The sequence below is a fragment of the Parasteatoda tepidariorum genome, chromosome 5 (genome assembly GCF_982258835.1).
Source record: "Parasteatoda tepidariorum strain Cologne lab strain chromosome 5, Ptep-v5.0, whole genome shotgun sequence".
NCBI lineage: Eukaryota > Metazoa > Arthropoda > Arachnida > Araneae > Theridiidae > Parasteatoda > Parasteatoda tepidariorum.
Window position 1 is genome coordinate 40,449,481 of NC_141759.1, and position 22,245 is coordinate 40,471,725.

The window sequence follows — 22,245 nt, forward strand, 5'->3', positions numbered from 1 at the left end:
TTATTTTTAAATGTTGATGAAAAATATTCTATTTTCTTGTATTGATTTGTTCTATTGAGTAGTAAGATCAAAGACTGGTTATCTTTATTAGAAAGCAAATATGTTTCTCTTGGAACTGAAATTTTACTTAGTTAAAAAACAAATGTATTTTAGAATAAGTTTTCAAAAAATTCTTTAAAAATTTCACTAATTTTTTATTATGAAATTTCTTTCATTTTTTGGCATTAAAATGTTCCTTTGAAATTGATCTTCAATTGCCTATTATTTTTTAGCATTTTAAAGTCAGTGTGGTTTTTAAAAAGTATAAGTTTAATGTATCCGTATGAATGAAAATCGGCAGTTTCGATGAAAATTTCAAATTTACTTTTTGTTGTCTATGTCAGAACTTTTGTTCATTAGCTTTCTAAATCTCTTTAAATTTTAGAAATGAAGTTAGTTATTTTTTGTGTGCTGAATGATAATACTGAAGCAAATGACATATTTTAAGTGCATATTCAGAAAATCTCTAAATGCTAAAACACATTAGAAAAAAGTTAATTACAGAATTCTTAGAAATTTTGTATATAGATTTTGTATAATGTTGTTTATGTTTTGAACTTAAAGTAAAGGTCTGAGTGTGATTTTTTTATTTTTTTATCATGCTTTAATTAAGAATGTTTAGAATTTTTCTTTAAGAAAATTGATATTGAATAATATATGTAATTCTATTTCATTGAATATTTGAAATTTTTTAAAATTTTTAGTTTAAAACATAGCCAACCATACTATTGTTGAACTGTTTGCATGACATCCAAAATTTGTAGTTTTAATACTCATATTTGCCTTATTTTGAAATAATATTTTATAAATTTTTAAAGTTAACTTAAGATTTATAATTTTGGGACTCTTACTTACCAAAATATAGTTAAAATTTTAATTAAGGCTGTTTTCTTTAAAGAAAAAAAAAATATGTTGAACCAAGTCTTAACTGAGCAGCCCGTGTTAAGCATTATATTAATTTGTTACACAATCTTTACCTTCCCTATCCTTTTTTTCTTCTGCAGTGCATTTTAATAGAGGGCATTGTTTTCTTTTATTTCAAATGTTTCTTTTACATTGAGTTTGTTTCAAAAAATTGCTGTTTGACCAGTTTACTGTGAGTTTTTGTATTTTCATTTTTGTATTACATTTTCAAGATTTTGTTTGAAATTTCTCCTCTGATTTGATTTTATGTATTTCTTGTATTTTTCCTGGACTTTTGCAAAACCTTCGGGGTACTGAGGGAGCAAATTTTGACATTTGTCTGGTTCTCTCAATAGAAAGGGTTTTGTTCTATGACTTCCGGAGCTGGTACCCCCTGAAGACGTCATTTTTTTATTTCCATTGTTTTTCTTTTTTCCTTCAATTATTCTTTCTTTTGAAAATTTATGCTGCTTTGCACATTTCTTTCAAAGAATGTTCTGTTATTATAGAAATAAACATTTTGATAAATTTTATGTTATATCAATATGTAATTAAAATTTAGCAATAGCTATTCTGAAAATATGGCTAAACTTAAATCACTGTTACTCTGTAGTTAAATAATTAACTACATAGTAGCACTGATTTGAGATTTTTGAAAAATCACTAAAAAATAATGTTCAATGTTTTTGTAGAAGTTCTTATTTTTTATTAATTTGTAAAAATTTACTCCTAATTTTTACTGTCTGAATAATTAATCAGGTTCTTTATAACCTGTTATTGTTTTTGCATGGGGTAAAAAACACAAAAGCCACATCTTTTAAAGAGTTGTAGTTTTCAAATGATGAATTGAAGATGCCTTTGATTGTATTTTTCAAAGGATAATTTTGTGAAATGTGTAGGTACTTTAAAAACAAAAAATATTGTGAGGGGCTCTGTTTTTAAGACTAACTGCTTTGTGGATCTGTTTTATTAATTTATGAAGATAAAATTAGATTTAAATAAATTTGTGAATTGGTAGAAATTAATTTTTTTAATAAATGTGTGAAATTTTTTTGCTATGAAAATAATCAGTGAAGTTTTCATTAATGAACTCAAATTTTTTTTAAAATTAGAAATTTAGTCACCACAAGCTAATTTTAATAATAATTAAAAAAGATTAAATGTTTTTTGTTAAAGTGACTAATTATAATTCTGTTTATTATGTAATTTTCTTTCAGACTTATGTGAATGGAATTAGAATTCCTGAACAGACTTATGTGAAACTAAAACGGTTAGATTGTATTAGATTTGGTTATGATATCCTTTTTATGTTTTTCAACTGAATTATAATTTTTGAATTTTAAAACTGACTTAATATATTTTTAAGTGTGAAATTACATTTTAGTTATTTTATTTTATAACATAAGAAATGGTCTTATAATCTGTTCATTTTTAGACAATGAGTATTTTTTGTATGCTTGTAATAAGGCAATAATTTGTATTTGGATTTAAATAATCATTTTTATATTCCGATTATCGTTATTTAAGGCACAATCATAAAAATTATGATTTCTCAGCAAATAAATAAATAATACTAATATACTATAAATAAAACTGAGCCAATGAAAGTTGTAACGTTAGAAACCATTGTTGCACTTGAATGAATTTGTAAATTAAATACATAAGTTTGTCATGCTTTTCTAAAGAGAATTTTCAAATATAGAATGAGGCTTTTGCTGAAAATTGATACTTTTTATCAATTAATATTTGCTTATTTACCAATTACATAATTGAATCTATTTACTTATGTTACATCGATTGTGACTTAATTTCTCTTTCCAAGAAGGGGTTTAAAAGATTGTTGAAGGGAAATTCTAATTATTATAAAATTTCTACCCTTGCTGCTTTAAATAATAGCTCATAAATACATTGTTTTTCTTAATGATTTTTAAGTCCTGATGTGTTTTACTTAGAAAAAAGTTCTAGCGCTACATCTCCTCGGAAAGAAGAAATTCCTCCTGTTTCAAAAAAAGAAATTGTAAAGGTAATAATTTTGCATAGTTATTTAAATGTAGAAAATTATCTCTCTCTGAGTATTAACAATCTATTTTGAAATTAAAAATAATTTTTTTTATTTCCTAGTTGTAATTTAGAAAATATGTGTTTCAACAACAAAGCCAATAATTTTTTATTATTAAGAAAAAAAAATTTTTAGTTGAAAGAAACATATCTAAACTACTTCCAAGGTTGAATGAAATTTATCAGAATTTTTATTATATGTTTTCATTTCAATTTCATTTTGTTCTGCAGAAAAGAGCATTTTTAAAATAAAATAATAATTTTTTTGAATCACTACTTTTTAAACATATTTATGAAAAATAGTTGCTTTATTGATTATTCTGCAGAAAAGAGCATTTTTTAGAAAAAATAATAATAATAATAATTTTTTTGAAGCACTACTTTTTAAGCATATTTATAAAAAATAAAAAAAATAGTTGCTTTATTGATTCTAAATTTAAAGTTTGTGGACCTAAAAATGATTTCCCACAAAAATTATTTTTAATTGTTTTTTCTCCCATTTAGTGTTTTGATGTTTAACCGTAAAGAAATTAATCAAAGTGTGTGTGCGTTTTTTCTTTAAATTACACCTAAACATTTAAAGTCAACAAATTTAAGTATTCCCGAAGAATCTTGTTTTTATTAAAAATAAAAGTTTCACAAAAGATTTTCACATTTTTTCTCATTTTCTGTTGAATTAGTGTCTTGTCTATTGTTTATTTTTATTTTAGTAAGATTGGTAAATTAAGATCTCTTTATTTCCACTTATCATTGCAGGCAGTTTCTAAAGAAGAATTACCAAATGATAAAACAGTTGTCTCATTAGCTGAAACTACTACTAGTAAAAATTCCAATAATGTAGATTTACCTTCTTTGACTCGAGAAGATAACCCACCTGATACGCTGCCTTTAAATTTTACCAATTCAAGGCAAGAGAAAGACTGGGACTGGGTTGGCCAAGATGGTGCTCTGTCAGATAGTCCTGGTAAAATTTTGTTATATGTTTAATAATGTTTTTAAATTATATTTTTTTATCAATAAGTTAAAATTATTTCAGGTCCAAATCAAATACACTGTCTTGTCCCCTAACATTTGTATTGTCGTAAAAAAAAATTTCCTGCTTTAGTGGACTGTGGTAAAATTGTTTAAAACTAATTGATAGATGAAAAATAATGAGAAAAGAAGTTAAATTCAAATACAATAGAAATGAAAATTTGTTTATGTGTATTAGACTTAGTTTATAACAATGTTTTATGATTCTTAGTATATGATATTATGTTATGCTATTTGAAGAGTCCCGCTGTGGACTGATCGTTAAGACACAGTTTCCAGCAGATCATGAAAGTCAGGCATCACTGGCTGCAGTCAGTGTGCGGGTGGGTGACCACTTGGATCAGTCTGCATAGGGACAGAGAGTGTGCGGTATTGGTCCTCATTAAACGGTTCTACCGCAAAGGGCTCGACTTCACTTGCAGGTTGTTGCTCTACCGAAGTGGGTGTGCCATCCCCTAGGCAAAGGATCAAAATTGTAATGGCTTGTCTTTGGCTCATCCTCAGGGATGTTTCTTACACCGTCGCCAGTAGCACATTGTGCAGCTGTAGTGCGACGTAGATTAACTACAGCAACAGCAATTGAAGAATGGTATAACAACCTGAGACAAACATACCATTATTATGTCTGTCTCTATTTTGAATCAATAATGAATTAAATGACCAAACGTTTCAGACCAGGGAAAAGAATATTTATAAAATTAAGTCAATTAATTTTAAAAGAATAATAATTTGTCTAAGCTAAAAATGTATGTTTGTATCTGCTAAGCAAATTTTATTTAACAATATTTTAATTTTTATTTAACTCAATTACTTTTCAAAACAATATTCTGTTTTATAAAATTAACATCCCAAGAATTTGATTAATTTTACTTCAGAATTATAATAATAGGATTTAAAGCAGTGTCAGCTATATAACCATTTTATGTATAAAGACAAATATCGTTTTTATAAAATCTTGTTAAGAAAAACTAATATAATAAAAAAAATTTCATTCAATTCCAATTTATAATTCTTGAATCATATGCTCAAGATTTTAGTCAAAGAAGTGAAACTTCTTCCTGTTCTGCTCCTCCCAATTATGGCACAGCTACAGCTGATGATAGAGATACGGGTTCAGCTCATTCTTCTCCTGCTGCTACAGCTTTTACCATAGCCTTTGAAACCGAAGCAAGCACACCTAGAAAAAAGCTTGGAATTAGGGATAGTATTAGTAAATTTGCTCCTAGTAAATTAGATTCAGAAAACAGAGTATCATTTCAAAAGAATAGTAAGACGGAACCAAGTCCTAAAAAAGTAAGATTTTTATACTTAAAACAAAATTTTTAGTTAAAAAGTTAATCTAATATGTAATTTGACTTGTGTACTCTTTTTTTAAATTATATTTTTATGATATTTCTGTAAAACAGTGTTTCCCAAAGTGTGGTACGAGTACCCCCTGGGGTACGGGAACAGTTTAGCGGGGGTACACGTGATTATGCGAAATATATTATGTTCTTATGCAACAAACAAAAATTTTAAAAACAAAGCTAGCCATGAAACTTTACGATTATGTATTTTCTATTGGCTATTTTTTGCAAAGTTAACAGTTAATACTTAGTGATGTCAACAGCCAGTTGTGATTTTTAACTTTTGTGCAATTTTTTATTTATAGTAAAAAATATATTCATTTTTCTATTAGTGGTACACAGCGTTAAGAAAAATTTTAAAAGGGTACGCAAAAGTCAAAAGTTTGGGAAACACTGCTCTGAAATTTGAAAATAATTTGAAATTAACTAATCGAGCTATTTATTTTCAATGGTCTTAAGTTTTATTTTTTTATTTGAGATTATGTTACTATATAAGATGTACAATAATAATAAAAATGTTACGCATGTTAAAATTTTTGAGCTCCCATTTTTTAAAAAATTTTTTTAAATAGACCGTTGAAGTTTTCTGAAAATTGTCAGAAGAGAGAGGTAGGTTTTTTTGGGAAGGAATGTGTTAGAATCACATTTTGCTGAAAGCAAAGTTATGTATAACTGCACTTGCCAGTTATTAAAATAATTAACATCAAAATGAGTTATTTTAATTCGATTTGCATATTTTTTTTTCTTTCAAAATTATTTTCTAGTATTTGCTTTATATCTTAAGATGTCGAAAAATTACCAGTCTGCCAAAAAAAAAAAAAATTTCTTTTATTTTCAAATTCTATGAAAACTAGTCAAATTTAAATCCATTGATTAAGATTGAGGATGGTTTCCAGGAATTTGATTTTAAGATCTGGCTTATAAGAGGTCATTAACTAATTGAATTTTAAAAGTTATTAAATTTTAATTTAATAACTTACACTAATTAAATTTTTGAAGTTATATATTGTATCAATTGTACTGAATTTTCTATTGCCAGTTTTATCATCTGAGATATATTGATATTTTTATTACTAATATCATTTTAAACAGTAATTTAAGTTATTTATTTAGTTAAAATTTCATTGTTCCAAAATAATTTTTTAAAAATTAATAGTCATTCTAACTATTAGTAGTTAATAAAAATTCCTTTTAAATATTTGCTGTCAGCTATTATTATATCACATTTCACAAAAGCATGAGTAGTTAATAAATTTTTCTGCCTGCAAAATATTCTTTTTATTCCTCTTTTAAACATATTCTTTTATTTTAATTTAATTTTCATTTCAATTCACATTTTTTTTTTTTTTTTTTTTTTTTTTTTAAATTTCATGCCTGCATAAATGAGAAACACACTCTTTAACAAGCAGTGTAACAATTTTCTAGTTTCTTACTTTAATATTTTAAATTTATTTTTGATTTCATATTGGTTTCATTTTTGCTCTTACATTTATCATCTGTTATATTTTGTTGAAAATGTAATTTAGCTGAATAAAACATTTTAGTGATTTAAAAATTAATGTATAAATTTTTTTAAATTATTTATTCAAATTTTAATTTTTATATTTATATTTGTTATGTAAATCAATAATGTTTTAATATGATGCAATAATTCAATACTTATGCTCTATTTCTCTTCCATCCTTCCTGTTTATGCATCCTCTTTTCTGTTTCCTTTTTCCTTTGTCTCTACTTTTTCATGAGACTTTTCTACTGCTTTGATGACAATTTCATTAATATATTATCATAATGCCTTTTTTTACTAGATCTCAAAGAGTAAATATATTTCATTAGTTTTTTATTTCATTTAAAGCTAGCCTTAAATATTTACTCATCATTATATTTTGTAAATTAATTATAATTTTATTCTGTATTTACAGCTTCCCTTGTCAGATTCAAAACCTCCATTGCCAAAAGCTAGGACCCAGTTTGGATCTGCTGATTTGAAAGGTTTGTGTTAAATATCTTCAATAGCTGGTGGATCAGATGATTTTTACTTTCCATTGCATTTTATATAAATACAAGTTAATACTTTCTTTTTAGCTCATTTGAATGTGAACAATATTTTATATTGTTCATAACTACTTAATTTTTATAAAATATTTGTGTGCAGAAACAACTCTGATTATAATACCACTGTCAATATTTTCTTTGTTGAACTTATCATAATTATATTAACTCTTTTGAACTCAGAGCACTTTTAAATGCTATTTAAATTAATGTAAGTACTAAATTATTTAAAATGCAAAATGCAATTTTTTTTTTCATGTTATGACTTACAGTCCTAAAATAATATAGTTAGTTAATACTAAGATTTAAAAATTATAATTTTCAGTCTGGTAACTTTTGATGTCCCATCAGAGGGGATATAGAATGGCAAAGGGTCTGTTGTCTCCTAAAGTATAGGAAAACTCTACATTCATATTTTCTATAAGAGATAAAGCTAAAATAAACTTTATTTTCTTCCTTAATCATAAAATAGCCATAATTAATGTGTTAAGGTTTTTATCTCCTGAAACAGTTTCTCAATTGCAGAAATTCTTAAGAGTTAGCTTTATCAGACTTCTTTATATAAACGTTAAAAAAACAGTACTCTTCAAATAGATACATCCTAGAATAGTTTCCTAATTACTCATGAGCCCATATGATTGCCTAATTTAAAAATATCACATATAAGCCACTTATAGTTTTAAGATATGGACTTGTTGCATTTAGTATAGTGTTTTTATTGTATTTATCCTATGTATTTCGTTACATATATCTTCTGCGGGTGAGTTTTATGCAATTGAAACATAAGTCCACAAGTATCAAATATTTTTTTAAAGCAAGATTCTAAAAATTTTAAAGCAAAAGCTTTTTTTTTTATACTTTAGCTTTTAGAGTTGACAGCTTTGAGTTTGTTTTAATTAAATTTGTAAGCATTTTAATTTTGCTGTGGTTCTTAATTATATGTTTAACCTTTAGATATTAATGAAGAAATTGGGAAAATCACAGATTCAACCTCTTTTCTAATCAAAAAGATGCTTAATGGTGAGGTTTCACCAAGTGATGTCCCTAACGAATTATCATTAAAAGAAAAGCAACAAAACTCTCAAAAAGATGGGGATGACAGAAGCGAAGCTGGAACATACACGGTAGAGACTGAACAAGCTGACTGTGATGTGGAAGAAGCTAGGAGGAAAATTGATGAAGTGTTTGGAGTGATACAATTATCTAATTCTGTTCAATCCTCGTCTTATTCTTCAAGCACAACATCATCTTCAAACAAGCAGGTAAATTAAATTTTACTTATTTAGTGGATATTTTTTTTGCGCATTAGCTTATTGTTGAATTAAATTATTAATTTAAATCTTTTTTTCATTCTAGATACCACGTTTAAATGGACGTTTAAAACAACCTATACTAAAAACTCCTATTAATCCCAAAAGAGGTTTGTTTCCTATATTTGTTTAATGTATATTTTTATCCTTTACCATTACTTTTATAAATAATTTTAATTTTACCTATGCCATCATTTTTACTTTACATAAAAGCTAGAATTAAAAATTAAACTAACAAGTCTTTTATTAAATAGATTTTACCTGTGTCATTTGTTGGTTTTATGTTTTTTAGAAACATTAAGGTATTATTTTCGCTACTTAGTTCTTTACTAAGGTTATTTTGTGTAATTTTTTTTTACTAATATGTTATTTAATATCAGTGTCAATTAATGCTAAATGACTTAGACACAAAAAAAAGAAAGAAATTATACTTTCTCTAAGTTTATTTTTATAATTATATTTGGTTTGTGTAAACTTTATTTTCTTTCTGATTCTATAGGCGAAAAATTTTTTTCAAAATCAAGAGCAGTAAAAATATTTCTAAAACATTAATCTATTATACATATACCGTAATTTCAAGCATATTATCCACAGTGGCGTATCATAGGCAGATGGAAGTATAAGCCTATAAAGGAAAATTCCAGGGTGTAATCTGCAGATTGTACGACAGTTAATTCAGCTCTGCAAAAAACAAAAAATCTCTAAAGCGTATCTCACCCGCAGAAGAGCTCAGCATATCGGAAGAGCTCAGCATATCGACCATAGGTCTATTGTACCCAAACCCTAAATCAGGACTAGCGGAAAAGCTTATAACTGAAACGAAGTTCAGCAAACAACTGACAGGAATATCTTGTAATTTCCTAGCCTTAATGCAATGTTGCTCCAAGTGCTCAAATCTTTGAGCAGAATAGACTATGTGTCATGAAGGCTCCTCCTTAAGATGACAACCTCAAATGAGAAAATCAGATTCAATACCCATAATGTATAGGTGTTTCCTGAGGGTGTAGTGTCCAATGAGAAGACCAATGTTCTTCCTCAAGATGTTCCTGTTAAGGTTAAGAAGCTCTTCATGCATACTAGGACAGTCACGATTTAACTCTTTATCTTATCTCTTATCATTCGAATTGCGCCATTGCTCATGGGCAATCTTGACATAGAGCTTGAAAATAGGTGCCCTGTAAGATGTGGGAGAAATTCCCAAAGCTAGTTCAGGACCCCAGAATCTTGTGCTGGAGTCAGCACGTGCTACTCTATCAGCCAGCTTATTACCAGGAATACCCATGTGCCATGTGTCTTGTCACCTGATGTAAGTATACCTTGTTACGACTAGAAAAGTCACAGAGGACCGAGAAGCACTCCAGGTGAATTAACACCTTGATAGTGATAGAAGAGAAGCCTGACTGTCAGATGTGAAAGGGTATATGTGGAGGAATACTTTTTGTGAGAAATAAGTAGACTCTCTTCTTGTTATAAAATATAATATATTAACAGTTTTGAATAATAACAATAACGTACATATAAAAACAGGAGAAATATTAAGCAGCAGAAAGAAAACATTAGTTTTCTTTTTTTATGTGTTCCTCGTTGCTATGGGATACGAGACTGTCAGCGTTGAGTTGTAGTAGGCAGGTCACCACATATATTTAGATAACCCTTGTCTGAGCATATCCAGCAGCACAAAATGATAGCATACACCTCAGCCTGAAAAACAGTGCCATAACTACCAAGAGGAAAGTGAAGTTTGATACCATCATTGGAGCAGTAGATTCATGTCCCATGATGTAAGATCCTTGATCCACCGGTGTACCATACCAGATAATTGCCCTTAAGCCACTGAGGAGATTTAAGCCATTCAACTCTAGAAGGAAAATGGATCTTGAAAGGCTTATGAAAAGCATATTTTAGTGACATAATCACTAGACATGATAAGCGAAGGAATATCTGACACCTGCAAAATGAGGTGACCCCGTGACAAGAATATTCCTTCCATAAACCGAGGTACATAAGACGTCATATACTTGTCTGAGCTTCAGCTTCAACGCAGAACCTTATTTATTAGCCAATATGCACATGTACGTAAATGGGCGAGCAGGCATTTGATCCTGTTTTAAGGGCATTCATGCTGGATTTGAAAAAGCTTAGTATTCGAGTTCGGAGATGAGAATGAGAGCCTGTTTTGACGCTTTATCACCAGTTAATATATTTCACTGATAAGATTCATGTTTGCATTTACGAATTTCTTTCATCCCGTGTGAATGGTCCCTTAGACTTTTATGACTGACATAAGTTTTCAGCAAATTCAAAATGATTGACGTCAAGAAAATAATTTCGACAAATTAACCGCAATGACAATTTTCATGTTTTTAACAGGTAATCCGAAAATTACATGCAGGAAATTATGGTGTATATATATAAATAACTTCAGACTTTGAAAAATTAAATTTTTGTTCAACTTAAGCTTATTTACATAATTTCTAGTAAGGCAATTGATGATATCGGTAATAATTTGTCTTAGATTAATTAAACACTGATAAATTTTTCTGCGGATTCAAAAGATTGTGATAAAACAAAAGTTTTTGATAAATTTGAAAAATATTCCAGTAAGTTAAAACAAATTTTAAGTTCTATTAGAGTATGCGCTGTGCAACATGTTTTTTGGTTAAAATATGTATATTAATTTCGAAATATATATATCAATTTATTTGTGTTCAAGTCATTACCAAATTTTTTTAATATTTTATTACTAATTAAATGTATAATATTTTTGCATTTATTTCATTTTATGATGCATAAAAATGTTATTCAAAAAAATCATAATTTTAAAAAATAAATTATTTTAAAAGTTCTTAAGTTATTGATTAAAAATTTATTTTAGCAAATTTTATGCATATTGACAATTATTTAAAGGTTAAATTTTAAAATATTGTTCACGTTTTATTTTAGATTCTAGTATGCAATGGAATACAACAAACAAAACTTATGGTAGAACCAGAGGACCAACGCCGGCAGCTTCCACAGAAAGTCTCAATCATAGTGACTCATTGCCCCGCTCTCTTCAGCGCACTAGAAAAGTGGCTGATCCCCCTCCGACTCCTGATAGAACAAGAAGAGCGTCCAAGCTTGCCACCTCTCCTAAGTCTCCAGGAAAAGCAAGAACTCCTTCCACTTTGAAATCGCCTGGTTCTTTATCTAACAATCTATCTGCAGCTCCATCCAATAGAGACTCTCTTCATAAAAGTAAACTTTTTTTTTAATTAAACAATATCATTGTCATATTATAGTAAATATAATTATTTTGACAAATTGTTGGTTCAAAATGCTGTGAAAGTGAATTTATTTCTATTTTTTTACTTATGTAAAGATGAATGTGGGGTAATTCCGGGTAGCTAAAATTCAGTGGCCTGTTGGAACTACACTATTCGATCTAGAAACTGTATGATTTGATCAAGATATTTTTTCATTTCATTGTTTAGTTGCGTTTGATATATCATTCCTGAAAATCATTAGTCTACTATTTTTTTTATAAATGATTTTTTTTTTCTTCTTGAAAAAGTCAAAACACCCGGTTATGCCCCACCGTTGGGGGTAAAACTGGATATTTATGTTAGTCTAAGGGAAATTTAGAAATACAAGAATTTCAAATGAAAAAGTATTAGAAATTTCTATTTTATATAACAATTTAAGAAAATTCTGCATATAGTTTACATGCGACATAGTTAAGGCCGATCTCAAGAAAGAGGGAAACAGAAACAAATTCCTAGGACCCAGGACTGCTGAAGATCTGACCAAAAATATTGTGCTTATTAATTAGTTTTTTTAAAGAACTTGGCAGAGAATTTCTTTATATTTATATGAAAACTACTACAGTGTAACGTCCCATATCCGGACGTCCCTTTTCCGGAAGGGTCAATTTGCCGGACACTTTTTAACAATCAAAATAAACAAACATTTCTTCATCTTCCCCACTCTCTTAAAAAAAAAAAAAAGTATTTTTACATGTTTTTTCCTTTCTTAGCTTCTAGTGATCTATGCATTAACCCCATAAATCAACAGAAAAGAGAACAGAAGATCTACTAAGACCGTACCGTTAGTAACGCTCCTCCTCTGGAATGCAGGAAAGGGCGGGGGAGATTTGTTTTCAAAAGAGCACAATTGAGTCCCCTCCCCCCTTCTTTTCTGTGCAGCTGGCTAGTAAAAGAGGCATTTCCTGGAACTTTTTTGATAAAGTGTTAGGGAAAGAAGTACTGTGAAAAAGGGTAAACACAGCAAACGTTAAAGTGGAGGGGGATCCCCTTTAGTCACACAAGAAAAAATAAAGAGAACCCAATCAGCATGCCACGCCTTTATGCTTGATTGATAGCCAATGACAGGAGAGAAAATAAGAACTTTTCACTTCCCCCCCTTCAACTTGAATGACAAGTAAGAGGGAAATGAATTTTGCTTCTTCACCTACCCACCTTAATGAATGAATGACGGGAATTTCCCCTTTTTGCTTGAAACGTTCTAGTTCAAAATGGCGGAGAGAGCAATTAATATTTTCATAACTGTAAATTTTTTTAGTTTCCTATATTTATTTTTATAACAGCAATAATTATTTTTTTTTAAATATTTTGTTTTTGATTGATTAGATATCATTCTAATACTAAAACATTATTGCCCGAAAAATAATGTTATTTAATTTCTGCTTTTTAGATTCAGATGATTTTAATCTCTGTTTACCTTGGGGGGTCTATTATACGGAAAAATCGATTATCCGGACTTCGGAAAGTCCCGCCGATTCCGGATACGCGACTTTCCACTGTATTTTATACCTGTTTTGAAGAAGGGGCCCGCAAACATTTTGTCCTGAGATCTGTAAAACCTTTGGTCAGCCTTAGGTGACATTACCTTCTTCTTACCTTCTTCCCTCGCTGCACTGCAACTTTTATAGGCCTAATATAGACACACATCAAAGGGGTATCCGGTCTTACCCCAAGAGCTAAGGTTGTCAAAATAGAGCAGAGCTACAGTTGCGCAAAATCCTTATTGTTAGTTAGGTTATGAATCTTCAGTAAGCGAATAATAAGCTGGACTATACATAATTTTTATAACTCTAATAACCAATAAATAAAAATAACTTAAAAATAAAAGAATATTAGATAGTTGTCCATAGTAAAACAAACTTATCTACACAGACGGCGTGAATTAATTAACTACAACATGCCAATATTGTAGATTCTTCTTAGCTAGTAAAGTGTAATTCAGAGTTTTATCCCTGGAAAATGGAATTGATATCTCCACTATTGAGGTAATTGGTCATACTCCATTCTTCCTTATATGCAAATGTCACACAAAACACTGTTATTATATCAATAATAACATGAAACGTTCTTCTTATAGCTGACGAAATCTCCAGGAGGCACTCTACTGACAGCCGCTCAGAAGGATCGAAGTCTCCTCATACCAATGCTCAATGGCAGAAAGTCCCTTGGAATCTCTCAGGCTCAGATCTAGACCTGGATCGCAGCAAATCTGAAAACAATAGTATTCTTTCCGACACTAGCACAGAACCTAGTTCGCACAGTTCTCATTCTGGTCAGAGTCGCCCGGATCAAGGGCCTCAAATGAGGCTCAACAGGGCATTCGCTTTAAGAAGGGCTAGACTTGAGTCTGATAGTGGGAAACGAGGGAAGGAGAATCGAACATCTACAGCCAGCACGCAGCCAAAACCCATTAAAAAATCAGGAAAATTATCTTCGAGTACTTCTACTCTTCGTGATGAAAGTAGTAGTGGACTTAGTAGTAGTAGTAGAATGAGTATGAGGCTGACTCCAAATGCTGCAAAACCATTTGTTGCTAGACAAATGGCTCAGTGTTCTGATCCTCTGAAAAGAAAGGTTGGTCAATTTTTACGAATTTTTAACAACAACAACAAAAATTTCTTAGATTTAGATATTTTTATTGAAGGGCACAGGCAATATTTATAAGTAGAGCTTGGATTTTGATTTCCTGAAAAATGCTCTTAATAATGACATGTTTAATGAAATACTTGCGCTGGGTTCAGTGAAATTCTTGCACTCTCGTGTGCAACACTGCTGCTGCATTTGGAAGACATTCTCAATTTCAGGCTTTACTTTCTACCCTCAGAAATCGAACTGAAAAATCTCTTGATCTTTTTATGGTGGCTAATATAATCAAGAAAAGAGTTCTTTATCAGAAACTAGTTATTTTATCATGATCATGTAAAGTCTTTGAAAATTATTTTGCATTTTGTTAATGTATGTAGTACTTAAAAGGTGCTTATTTTTTGTTGAAGGATTTGGCTGCGCGCCCTGTGTAATTAATAATATTGTTATAAAAATTATTATATATTATAATTTAAATCTTTATGAGTACTGGTTCAGTAAAACTGAATTAGAACTGATAAAAATTTTGAAAAATATGAAAAGAATTCTTTAAAAAATCTTTAAAAGAGCAAAAAACTGCAGAAATTAAAAAAAAATGCAAATGTCATCAAAATCCAAGTTTTGGTGACACACCATGCTTTTTCCAAAAGCAAAATTTTTTATATGGAAATGTACACAAAATCGTTATAATGTTATTATAGAAATTGTGTTTTTAACCAAAAGTTGCCTTTAAAGATAATTCGAAAATGTGGTTAATGAATTATACCCTTCAATTATTTTGATGTGTCTGATAAATTTCCACAGGAGTCAGTCATGGTAAATTCCAATTTCTTTATTGAATTGGATTTTTAGCTGTTTCTACTGACTACAGTAGCTAAGAAGAAAAAGTTAATTACCTCTTATAGCTTGTTCTGAAGAGAGAGAAAAAACATTAGTTTGTAATAGCCATTTTTCTTTGCTACTCAATTGTGTTCTTTCTTAACTTTTTCCAAACTCTGCTTGTATACAAAGTAAATGTACTTTCCTTCCCAGAGTTTTCTGTTTTAATATTTTTCTTTTTCAGTCATCTGGCTTTCTTGATTATGTTCTCCGTGCTGTAATTTTCTGCTTTAATATTTTAAACATTTTTATGTAACATATATATTTCAAATTATAAGAAATAAAATTTTGTTTTAATTCAGTAAGACTATATCAGTGATTATCTGTAGTTAAATCATTTTAGTTCTCTTATAAAATTAATTTCTAGGAAGGAAATGGAGAGAAAAAAAATTATAATATCTCATACAAATCAATGGTTTTAAGTTATGGAGATTTCTGTATTGTATCATATAAATTTATGCATATGCTCACGTGTATTTTTTTTCAATTGTTGATATTCATATAATAGTTTACTTTTTTTGTGCTAAATTATTTTAAAAAGATTTTTTTTTTTTCTTATGTCATGCTCAGTCTTTTATTACATTTAAAATTATATTTACAAAAAAATGATAAAATGCAGGTAATAAAAAAAAATTTCTTACTAATTACAAGATTTGTAAATTTTTAAAATTGAAATTTCCATGTTTCAATGTGCATTTTATTTATTCCACTCATTACATTTATTTAATTATGTGTTACATACTAACTTTTTACTTCTCTAACTTTTAAATATTCTTTCCTAATAACATGGACTGCTTCTTAATTCCTCCCCTGCTCTATTAACCCATCTTCTCTTCTTCTTGTTCATGCTAACATACTATGCAGAATGAGTTGAAAAGCGGACATAGGCGAATCGAAAGCGATCCAGGCAAAGGCATCCCCATATGGAAATCTGAACCTCGTCCTGTAACTTCCGACCATGATGATAAAGGTATTGTTAAACCCAAGCCTCTGGATTTGTCCCTTGATGAAACCAGGCTTCAAAAGTTTCATCGATCAGTGTCCTGTAGTATTGTGAATGAAACTGATGTGCCAAAATCTAAAGCATTCCAACGTGGTAATGCTCATCGAGATTTCCCTGCATCCCTTATAAAACACTTAGATTCCCTTATGTCTGGCTCACAGGTATTCATAACTCTTGCATTCTTCTTGCTCTTATTACCTTTGCTCTTTTTAAAAATTCTGATTCTATGCATGTTGTAAAAAAATTTAATCTGCCAAATACAGATAACTTTATGGCTACATAATATAAATAAAACTACATAATACGTCTGCTACATAAGATAAATGAAACAACAAGAAAAAAGCACAAATAATGTTCCATAAGCATTTTGGGTTCCCACACCAGGGTTGCAAAATATGTCCGATCGTTCGAAGAAGGATCAAAGAAAATTAAGCCCTGGGAAAATTTTTATTTAATATAATAAATAAAAAAATGCTTCAATTTTTTGTATTGCTTCAATATTTTTTATTGCTACAAATTTTGTAGCAATTTTTTTTTCATATTTAGACTACATGTCTTCCTGACTATTATTAAATTTTGTTGCTAAATTAATTATGTACTATGTAAACAAATATGGGAAAGAAAATCATTATTTAGATATTAAAATATTAGGGTTGCCGCTCCACAGGGGAAACCTAGAAAATCCAGGGAATTTAAGAATTACCTAAAATAACAGGGAAATTTGAGTTTTTCCTTACAAACTTAAAAAATACAATAAATTAAATTTCCTATTTTCGTCTTTTAAAAGTGGTGACCATTCTATGGGATATTTAAGGATGATATTTCAGCTATACTAAACGTTTTTATTTACTATAGCCATTATTTGTTTTAAGTATGTTAAGCTGTTCCTCCTTTATTTTAGTTTTTCCAGCAATTAAAACTAGTATAGCTAGACTAATATTGTCACACAGTGATTGTATGTTTCCTCTAAATATATTAAGTATAATATGTACAGGGAAAACTCAGGGAATTTTTTTTCCAGATTTGAATGGCAATGCTGAATATGCATTTTAAAGTTTATTTTAACATATTTTTTATTTCCTCATGTCTTATCAAGTTACTGTCTAAAAAGGGAAAGCTAATTCAGTGCCCGCCGCTAATAAATTCACCGGATAATAAAATCAGCCGCTTCATAAAATCAAATCGGCAAGAACCGAATCGTTACAATATTAATGCATGTTAAAAACATCCTTTAATAAAATCAATGCCGCTGCTTTTTAAAATCAAAATTTTGACTACATAATAAATCAAAGGTGCAATATTTCAGCTTTTTTTGTTCTTATTTATAAAATTTTATTTTTTCGAAGTTTAAAGATTTTTTTAGTAGAAGCAACAGTTACTCACAATCCTGTGAAACAGGTGTGGTTAGCACTTTTCTGTGATATACATAGTGTAAGAGTTAAGGAAAAATGTGAGTGGTAAGCGGCGAGTTCATAGAAATCAATTTATCAATGTTAATTCCTTGACTTAAATGAAGTTTGGAGAAACCTATCTCACTCAACAGGGGGTCGAATTCTTATTTTACTTTTTATTGAATGAGCCATAGAAGGGAGAGAAGTTTCTTTTGTTATCTATCTTAACAGAGAACATGAATAGATTTCCATAAACTGTCTGTGCGCATGTTCCATATTATTTAAGTTGTTTGAGTAAATTATAGTTAGAGCGCATATCATTTTTAAATTCGTTTGGTGTTAAATTTTATCAGCATGCCAAAAAGGATGGATTTGATTCTTAAGGATACATTCGAAGTGTTGCAAAACTATGATAAGCTTCCTAAATGTAGTCAACGTGAAGCTTCAATGGAGATGGGGCTCATATTGACGATAACCTACAAACATCAGGAGAAAAATCTTATTCTGAAATTGTTACAGACATCAAAAATTGCAAAGTTATTTCCCATCAAGAAATGGAGGAATCAGACTCAGAAGATGAAATAAACTCATCAGTGCCATCTTCAATGGAAGTCAAAAAAGCACTTAATGTATTGCGGAAAGCTTTAGAACAAAGAGGAGGAATATCGAAAACTATAAAACTTCTATAAACTCTCAAATGATGTTGAAAAGTTAATTTTAAATACTGCAACTCAAGCAACCATTGATCGGTTGTTTGCAAACCTTTTGTAAATTTAATCTTATGTAGGGTTTTACTTTATTAAAATAATTAAATTTGTTAAAATAAAGCATTAATGTGGTCATTATTCCAACTTTTAAAGTGTGTGCATTTAGAATGTATCGTAAAAAAGTTTTCTTTTTTCAAATGTTGAATCGCCTCTTAATAAAATCAGCCGCTTAATAAAATCAAAAGAGCATAAAACGAAAGGGATTGTAATAAACGGCGGGCACTGTAGTTGTGTTGCATATAACATAAATAACTTAATGTGTTACTTTATTTATTGGTTTAAATTTCGTAAACTTATGAGTGGAATTTTAAATTCAGTCATTATAATATATTTTTATTTCTATTATTTTTAACACATATGCTAGTTTGTTCAAGAATTGCGTAAAATAAAAAAAATATTTTTTTCTTTTTTTAAGAAAATATTCAAAACACTTTACTTTCTAAAAATATTGTTAAAAATTTATTGTAACTAAAAAAAGGTGCTATGCTTTTAGAAAAAATTTTAAACCAAAGGGAAAAAAACTGTGCCTGAAAAAATTTAAGCTTTGAGAATTTTCTGCATCCCCATCTCACTGTGTCCTTAACCATAACATTTCCTTTCTCTCATTTCCTGATTTTTTTTTACTACCTTATTTAATTTTATCCACTACTTTGTAAGTCAATGTCTGTTTATGTGACTTTATTTGTACTTTTTTCATTATATTTATTTTATCATCAGTTTTGATCTTATATTTTTCTATGTCTATAGGTTTAAAAAATTCTGTTCTTGTTATTTAAAAAAACAGCTTTATAATTCAAACTTAAGGGAATCTGTAAAAATAATTGAATAATTTTAAATTGGAATGAACAAGAATATAATTTTTTTCATTTGTTTTAATATAAGTTAAAAATACTTAGCAATATTTTATATTCTTTATTATATAATTATGTTCATGTTTTGATATTTTGAAAATACAGGTTTAGAAGCAAATTTTATCACTAAATTTATGATTTTGTAAACTGAAAAAAACTTGTAAAATCATACTGATTGATCTCTTGCAATAATTAAATCTCTTCAGGCATGACACCAGCCATAAGCCAATATGTGCAATGGCTTTTAGCCAACATTGTTCTGATAAGTTAATTGAGCCACCAAGTCTATTTACAGGGGTCTGTCTAGGTTTTTCTGACAGGTACCCATTTTGTGAAAATTTAGACGCAATTTGTGAAAAATTAAAAATTATATTAAAAAATCAACACAAAAATATGGATTTATCGTTTCTTAAGGGATACAAAAGTGAAATTTTAAGAAAAAGTATTTTGTGAAACTACCGTTTTTCCTAAAATTGAATTTGTGAAACTGCCGTTTTTCCTAAAGTTGAATTTGTGAAGGTACCGCTAAACGGTAGTAAATTCGGCCTGGACAGACCCCTGATTTAGCTTTCAACTAGTCTCATGTTGAATAAAAAGTAATAAAATGTAAAATAAATAATTAAAATAAAAATAAATCAGGTTGTTTATGATTGAGCAAGGATTTTAGGGTGTTTATGGTGGTTGAAAAGATTTAATATTTAGTCAATTTTAATTTTAAAAAAAAAAACTATAATTACTTCAAAACTAGTACTAAAAAATGATCACATCTTAAACCTAAAAATCAAGAGGGGATGAAACAGCATGTACAAGATTGATTTGAAATCTTTCCATATAATTGGTGCTGTTTAAATGCAACCATTTCAAAATATTTCTCATTTTTCATTTGGTTGAAATTTGAAATCTTCATAATTAATAGGAGACATCTTACAATCTCTTAAGAAATATCTAAAAATTATTTATCTATTGACAATTTGTTATTATGTAATTATTTATTTTATACTATTTATGACTAATCACTTCTGAAATATAATTTTTTCTGTTATGTGTGTAAATAATAATTTTGAACAGAAAGACTTATTTTAACTAATTTAAAACAGAATTTCTAATATTGTATTTATTAACCTTTATAATAATTTTACTTTGATTTTAAGTTATTTATATTGTAACATTATGGATTTATTTTTCTTCTTATCTTGTTTGTTTTCTGTGTATTACTTTTTGAAAATTATTTTATTTGTGGTAAAAGTGTTCATATTTTTTTCTAGATTGTGTCTAGTCATAACATGGATGATTATCATTGTAGGGGCTCCGGCAAAGAAATCACGGTACAGAGTATTTTTAATTTTGCTTCAAAACTCTTATCTAAAAACTTTTCAACTTTATTTTAAATACTATATGCTAATAAATTAAACTTTCACTCTTTATTATTTAAACATTTCATTAATAAAAATTTGATGTTAATATGAATATCAGTTAAAAATTATTTTTGACACTAAAAAAATTGTTTTTGCTCCTGTATTATTCTTTGGATGAAAATTATTTTTTTGTCATGTTTATATTTTTTGCTTGAAATAAATATCAAGTAATTCTAAGGCAAAACTAACTATTGCTGAAATCCTTAATGAGAAAACATATCACTAAAAAACAATTATATATTAAAATACAATTAACATGACACAATTAAAATTTCCATGCTTTGGTTTTCTGTTTTAAAATTTTGTTATCGTTTAAAAGTACTACACATTGTTTTAAAAATAAAATTCAACTATCTCATTTACTTGATAAATAACTAATATCTGACTTTAAAAAATATTTGAATTTTGTTTGTGGAACAGGTATTTCCTTGACTATGTAACACAATTTTGGGAAAAATTTAATCAAAAATATCCATATACTTATTATAAAAGTTATTTATAAACTCCTTTGTGACATTTTTTCGAAAAATGTTTAGAAAGCTAATAAGTATCTTCGAAAAATATACTATTTACTATTCTATATATCTTTGCAATACAATTAAATTGTAATTACGACTCTTGTCAATTTATGAAAGCCTTGTATGAATAGTAAATTTTAAAAAATTAAGTTACTCTCCCTTTCATGTTCATATAAATTCTTCCTATCTTGTTGTAAAGCTAAACATCTCCTACTTATTTCTGGTGACAAGCAAAACTTACCACAAATCTAACAAAATAAGAAAAACGAATCACTCAGATTTCAAGGCTCTGTGTCTCAAAATTAATCAAAGTGGTGTTTTCCCCGCAATTTAAATAAAACTCTGCTATTTCTTCACAAATGTATTCTAATAACTTTTTTTTTATTATTGCAGGCATTAGATTCTCTAGTCATTTCAGCTATTCATCAGTTAGCATCAAAGTTATGGTCTAATTCTAAAGAATTATTAGAAAGAGAGAGGTTTGTATCTACCCTTTAAAGTAATCTAATTTTGTAATTCGTGGTAGTATATTTTACTCTTATTTCATTCACAATAGTTTTTATACATATTTTGCTTTATTTCTGAAAATATTAACCTCTTCCTTTCTTTCTATTTTTTTTTTTCTTGTTATCCCCCTTTTTTTTCCTGTTCTCCTCCACTTTGGCTCACCCAAATGGCCACAAAACATTGAAAAATAAGGAAATTTTATCAATCTGGAAAAATTAGAGAAATGTCAATAAATTTAATTCAAATACCCAAAATGCAGCAAAATTGAATTAATTTGAATTCGAGGTACCAA

General features: G+C 28.5%; 1 protein-coding gene across 2 annotated transcripts in view; it reads left to right on the forward strand.

Moving 5' to 3' along the window:
* LOC107438239 (uncharacterized) overlaps positions 1-22,245 on the forward strand; it is a 33,260-nt gene that overhangs the window by 7,984 nt on the left and 3,031 nt on the right. Inside the window, exons 4-15 of one of the 2 annotated variants that reach the window (XM_087163759.1) lie at positions 2,160-2,238; positions 2,874-2,965; positions 3,757-3,964; positions 5,063-5,325; positions 7,298-7,367; positions 8,382-8,689; positions 8,784-8,847; positions 11,681-11,974; positions 14,117-14,613; positions 16,366-16,665; positions 20,779-20,838; positions 21,840-21,925. In XM_087163759.1, coding sequence (XP_087019885.1) covers positions 2,160-2,238; positions 2,874-2,965; positions 3,757-3,964; positions 5,063-5,325; positions 7,298-7,367; positions 8,382-8,689; positions 8,784-8,847; positions 11,681-11,974; positions 14,117-14,613; positions 16,366-16,665; positions 20,779-20,838; positions 21,840-21,925 — 2,321 coding nt within the window. The remainder of the gene's footprint in view (positions 1-2,159; positions 2,239-2,873; positions 2,966-3,756; positions 3,965-5,062; positions 5,326-7,297; positions 7,368-8,381; positions 8,690-8,783; positions 8,848-11,680; positions 11,975-14,116; positions 14,614-16,365; positions 16,666-20,778; positions 20,839-21,839; positions 21,926-22,245) is intronic. The other variant, XM_087163758.1, reaches the window with a different exon arrangement.